Source organism: Dendrobium catenatum, unplaced genomic scaffold (assembly GCF_001605985.2).
Source record: "Dendrobium catenatum unplaced genomic scaffold, ASM160598v2 fragScaff_scaffold_716, whole genome shotgun sequence".
Taxonomy (NCBI): domain Eukaryota; kingdom Viridiplantae; phylum Streptophyta; class Magnoliopsida; order Asparagales; family Orchidaceae; genus Dendrobium; species Dendrobium catenatum.
The window spans coordinates 1276548-1283047 of NW_021319178.1; the positions used below are offsets into that span (position 1 = coordinate 1276548).

Below are 6500 nucleotides of genomic sequence, written 5' to 3' on the forward strand. Positions count from 1 at the left end.
GAATAAAAAATAAAAAAAAATCTCCTTAAATAAGAGTGTAAATGAGTCGTACCAGCTCAAACAATCGATATGTTAATGAGTTAGGATTGAGTACCCCACAAGCTGAGCTTGAGTGGCTACTATAATAAAGCTCTGAGGAACATTTAGGTTAATTAAGACAAACTCACACGTACAACACATACGTGAGACTCGAACTCAAGATCTTTTAATTGATAACCAAATCACTCAACCAACATACCAAGAGGAGCTGGGTAAAAAGCTCGAGTTCAAGGTACTTATGGTGTAGTTTGTAGCTCGTTGAGTCAGCTTGGTTATATATATATAATGATCCTTTATAAGAAATTTATAAGAAAAATATTTAAGAGTTTGAGCTGTTACAAATGATATCAGAGCAATACACATGTTGAAAGATGGGAACTAAGTATCAAACAAAACAAAGTGTTACACCATGGGAGCCACCTCTTGAACATAAAAATATGTAAAAAAGAAAGAAAGAAAGCCCTGAAAAGGCCAACAAAAGGAAGAAACCTAATGAAAAAAATTGCAAAATAAAAGATAACCAAACAGAAATGAAAAATAAATTTCCATTTCTACCAAAAGAAATATAAGAAAGCAGAAGATATTGAAGAATAAAGAACCATCCTGCAACTGCGTTTAATCAACTGCTGATAACCTGAAAGCAAGCAGAATTAATCTTCATAAGATGAAGCAACCCATTCAGTTCTTCAACCAAGTCAAAAAGCAAAATCCAAACAGCAAGAGCCCAAATTCCGCTAACATCAGAAACTCCCAACAAAAAAACGACTTAGGCTCCATTTGGGACGGCTTTCTTACTGCTTTCTAAAACAATTTTTTAGTATAAAATTTTACAATTCAGAAAATTTTTACACTAAAAAGCTGCTTTTAAAAACAACAAAAAAACTGTCCCAAACGAAGCCTAAACAGCAGCCACGATCGCAAAAAATGACCAACTGCTAATAATCAAGTGTTGTTAATCCAAAAGCAAGCAGAATACTCCATAAAACTAATACTGCAACCCAACCTTAAAGCAATTTCAAACCAGCTATAGTCCAACAGCATAAAAATCATGAAATAAGAAAAATTAAACCTCCAACAAACCTTAGTCTGAAAGAAAGAAAAAAGAGAATAGAGTTAAAAAGAACCAAGAAAACAAATACCCAACAACCACCGCACTCAAAAAGAAAAAAAAATCCTTCTAATAAACATCTCAACTGAGAAAAAATAAACCGATTCTTGGTAGCAATGAACGACCAACCATCCAAGATAATTAATCTGGTTGCCCTAAAAAATCTTCGAAGAGAAGGCGTAAGGTCCCAATCATCGAATTTTTATTAGGTCCGGTGTCCTGACGTAGCTCTACATTCGGACGTCAGTAAAATGGTGTCATGTGCTCTTACTCTTTACCGCGCAGCCCAACGACCCGATCCGGATCGGACCCGGGATTGCTATGTATTGGCTGATTTGTACAGACCGGGGTATTGGTAGGTATTGCTCGATATTGCTCGACAATAACGAGAAATACAATTATGTTAAGACCAATACCAAGCAATACCCCGATTTTGCTCTGTATTGCTCGGTATTGCTAGGTATTGGTTTTGGCAGAGCGGTATTTCTTGTTATTGTCAAGTAATATCTAGCAATACCTAGCAATATGCGAACATAGCAATACCGAGTTCCGATCCGAGTCGGGTCGTCGGGCCGCGCGATAAAGAGTAAGAGCACGTGGCAACATTTTATTGGCCTTCGGATGTAGAGCTACGTCCGATGTCCGGACCTCATAATTATTCCCAATCATCATAGTCCAACCAAAAAACAACTTATAATATTAAATAATGCTTAATGAAATGGTAAGATTTCCAACATAAAATTCTAGCTAACAAATCCTTGTTAATGAAACTACACACTAGCTCAGCACTAAAATGCTTATTTTCAAACCTTCGAAAATTTCTTTTCTTAGAAATAAAATAGATAGAACAACAAACAAAAAAGAAAAATAAAATTTTAACATTATAATTCAAATGAAGAGAAGAAATATAATCCAGTAATTGTATCAGATTAGGTATAAGCAGAAAAAATTTAATATCTAGTATAAAATTAGAGATAACTCTAAAAGAAAAATCGCATTCGAAAAATAAATGATTATGACTCTGACCAACTTTAAATAAACAAAAAATACAAGTATAAAGAACATCAAATTTCTCTTTTATAAGATATCTATAGCCTTAAGACCCTCCAAGATAATCATTCAAACATAACAAAAACAATCTCAAAGTAAATCTGATTGTCTCTAGATATGATATTGTTGCTGTGCATAATATTATATAGGTTTTAGGGTTATTAAAATGTGATAAATAATTCTTTGGTATGGCCTGCTTACCTCCCGTTCCTGTACTTTCGCTGCTAGCAAACCCCAACTCTAACCGAAATACACCTGAAACCCTAACCCTAACGACCACCGAGCAATGGCTCGTCTCCTCCCTAAGCTCCTCACCCACGGCCGTCGACCTCGGCGCCCTCCACGCCCTCTCCCTCAAGACTGGCCTCTGCCGCCGAGACACAGTCCTCTCCCATCTCCTCCTCCACTCCCCCTCACCCTCCTCCTCTCTTCTCCTCCTCCGCTCCCTCTGCTCTCCGCCCGACTCCCCGTTCCCCTTCAACTCCCTCCTCTCCTTTCTCTCCCGCTCCAGCTTCCACCTTCATACCCTCGAAGCCTACTCCATCCTCCGGTCCCTTTCCGTCCCCATCGACCCCTCCACACTCCCGCCACTTCTCCGCTCCGCCACATTGACGTCCTGTATTGCAGCTGGTTTCGATGCCCATGCCCTCGCCTTCAAGACAGGGCTCACTGACCGCCTCCCAATTGCCACTGCTCTCATTCGCTTCTACTTCTCTCTCGGCCGCCCCGCTCTCTCGCGCTGCATCTTTGATCGATGCCGCGATCGTGATTCTGTTCTTTGGAATACAACAATTGTGGGGTTTATTCGCTGCCATGAGTTTGATCTTGCACGACAACTGTTTGATGAAATGCCCCCGATTGATCAGAATATTGCCTCATGGAATAGTATGGTTGATATGTACTGCAACAAGATGGGGGACGTGGAGATGGCAAGGAAGGTGTTTGATAAAATGCCGAAGAGGGATGTTGTCTCTTGGAATGCCATGATATCAGGGTATGCAAGGGTTAGTGACTGTAATTCTGCAAGGGAGCTATTTGATAAAATGCCGGAGAGAGATGTACTCTCTTGGAATGCCCTCATTGCTTGCTATGTCCACAATGGATTCTTTGCAGAAGCTCTTCAACTGTTTAGAGAAATGCAGGGGTTTGACGAGGTTATGCCTAATAAGGTTACAGTGACTTCCGTGTTACCGGCCTGCGGCCATCTAGGTGCTCTGGATCTTGGCAGATGGATTCATGGCTACATCAAGATGCAATGCATTGCCATTGACCTACAGATGAGCACCGCCCTCATCGACATGTATGGGCGATGTGGCTGCATCGAGGATGCCCGGAAAGTGTTCAACCAAGCAAGGAAGAAGGATACATTCTTATTCACTACAATGATTGAGGTCCTTTCAATGCATGGGATGGCTGATGAAGTGTTTAGTGTCTTCAATTACATGATAAATGAAGGAATCGAGCCAAATGATATCACCATGGTTGGGCTCCTGAAGGCTTGTGCTCATCAGGGGTTGGTGGAGGAAGGGCTCAGATGGTTTAACACCATGGAAGAAGAGTTAGGATTGAGTCCTAAGCTGGAGCATTATGGTTGCATTGTTGACTTGATTGGCAGGGCAGGGAAGCTGAATGATGCATATGAGCTGATTCTGAACATGCCAATGGAACCATCTCCTGTGCTATGGTCATCATTGCTCAATGCTTGTAAAATTCATGGGGATGTTGAGCTCGCGGAGAAGGCGGGTCGCCATCTCATTGAGTTGGAGCCTGAGAGCGGCGGAAACTATGTGCTAATGTCGAACATATACTTGATGAAGAGGCGATGGAAGGATGCAGATAGCATGAGGAATCTGATGAAGGAAAAGGAGATTGCTAAGAAGCCTGGATGCAGTTCAATTGAAGTGAGAAATCGGATTTACGAGTTCTTCGCCGGGGATCGAAATCATCCTCAATGTAGGGAGATTTATGAGATGCTGGATAGGGTCGCAGCGCGACTAAGGTACAAACCATGGAGAAGCTTGGACTTGCTTGAGGAAGGGGGAGACATGAAGCATAAGCATGCGCTAATTCATCACAGTGAGAAGCTGGCTCTGGCTTTCGGCCTGATAAGCACAGAGGAAGGAACAGCTATTAGGATAATTAAGAATTTAAGGATTTGTGAGGATTGTCATTTGTTTATGAAGTTAGCTTCGGCATGCTTTGGCAGGAAGGTGATAGTGAGGGATTGTCACAGGTTTCATCACTTCATAGATGGTTCCTGCTCTTGTTCTGATTATTGGTGAACGCCTTCATAAGGAAAAATGAAAAAAAAAAAAAAAAAAAAAAAAAAAAAAAAAAAACTTGCCTTTGTTTGGGACTATTTTTTTACTTCTTTTTAAAGTAAATTTTTAGTAAAAAATTAAAATTTTTATACTAAAAAAATTGTTTTATGAAGCAGTAAGAAAATTGTCCCAAACTAAATCTTAATGATTTTGAGAATCATATTTTCTCAAGATTTGGCAAGAGATACAAAGGATATGTATGCCAAATTTATATAAGATTTTTCATTGAATTGTATGACAATCTTTCATGTTTTATGACAAATATTATAAGTGTTGGATATTGAAAGAAAAATAAATAAATAAATTTATTGAAAAAGTGACTCCGGGCTTATTTAAGTGGGTTGCATCTTTCTATGGAAAAAATTGTTCGAAACAAATCCTTACAGGGCTTGAGCCTAGAAATGCTGCAGCTTTCTTTATGAAACAAACGGGAAGATATATATATATCATCAGAAAATTTCCTTAATTAAGCACAAATTTTGATGAATTGAAAACATTTGAACTGATGGTCAAATTAAAGTTCTCAATGAAATGAATACAATAACATCAAAATTGATAGATCAAGAACTTGAAGCTTATTGAAGACACCAAAAATTAATTAAAAGATCAAATGATATCTAAATCTTGCATGCTTTTAGTCAGTAGTACTTCTTGATGAGAGCATTTCAACAGGTTCATGATCACTTAATTTTGAGGTCATTTCGACACTTAAATAGAGAAAGTACAATCTCCCAACAAGTTCATGATCACTCGATTTTATAACTTGATCACGATCGTCTGAATAGAATTTCCTAACTACCATTGCTCAATTATATTCTCCCAACCAACATCACTTGACTACGATCTACCTCATAGCCCAACATCATGAGTAATGTCATCTCATGCCATCGCTTATAAGGACAACGCACATCGTCAACATCAATATCGACACTTGCCGATTTAATCACTTGTTGTCACTAACCATATGGACGCACTCCATCATTTGTAAAGCCAACGCGCACCATTAACCCAAGTCATTACCTATAAAATCGATGCATCTCATCGACAGCTAACTTCACTACCAATCATCTCTCACAGCATTTACATAAGTTATCACCAATATGGTAAATGCCCACTATCGACTTCAACTCTAACTCATGATGCTAATACAAATACTTATATTAGTCTTTTTGGTCTCTAGTCTATCCTCCTTAAAGAAGAATGACCAAATATACCGTAACAAATCTATTGAAGACAACTACACTATCCCACAGTGCTTTTAACCTCTGTCATATAATCCATAATCCATAATTTATATCTACTATACTATATCAACGATTTCCTCAATCACAAGGAAAAATTATCAACCTGAATCATTTAAACGAGGTCAGGCCTATTTTTTTTTATTTTTTATTTTTACTTTTCTAAATTTCTTGCATAAATTTTGTCTCTTACAACATTTTTTTATTTAAATGTATGATAGGAAATAAAGTCAAACGTTACAAATATTCTAATATATCATAATTTATTATCAAGTGTTAGAACATGCGTAATAATGGAGGCGTCGACTTTGCTTTGTGAGCTGTATTTTGTCAGTTATAATAACACAAAAAAGAGAGAGGAGAAAAAACAAAAAGAGAGAGAGGGAAAGAGAAGTAGGCGAGCTGCTTGGTCAAATTTTGCGTTTGAAATCAAGCACAGATCCACCGCCCCAAACTCTACTTGGACGGCAATCTCACCTAACCCTATTTTTTAATAGGCGCCGAAATCCAATCTGTTGTGATCGTGATGTCTCTTTCCTTACCTGTCAGCTACTGTTATGGTTATTGTCATTAGGGGTATCAATTTCAGGTCAAGGGTGAGGTTCGGGTCGAATTTGGAACTGGCACGGGTTCAAACTAGTCGAACCTAACCCGACCCAACATGGGACCCAAAACGTGCGGACGAGCGCGGGCAAGCGGCGAGCGCGGGTGCGCGATGGCGAGCGAAGGTGCGTGCGGGCG

At 39.0% G+C, this 6500-nt stretch overlaps 1 protein-coding gene across 1 annotated transcript; it reads left to right on the forward strand.

Moving 5' to 3' along the window:
- The first annotated feature begins 2385 nt into the window (after positions 1–2385).
- Positions 2386–4479, forward strand: LOC110103765 (pentatricopeptide repeat-containing protein At3g62890-like). Its single transcript, XM_020832589.2, has one exon. The coding sequence runs from the start codon at positions 2386–2388 to the stop codon at positions 4477–4479; it is 2094 nt and encodes a 697-aa protein (XP_020688248.2).
- The last annotated feature ends 2021 nt before the right edge of the window (positions 4480–6500 follow it).

Coding starts and splice junctions, on each gene's coding strand:
- LOC110103765 (XM_020832589.2), top strand. CDS start 2,386: ATGGCCTGCTTACCTCCCGTTCCTGTACTTTCGCTGCTAGCAAACCCC.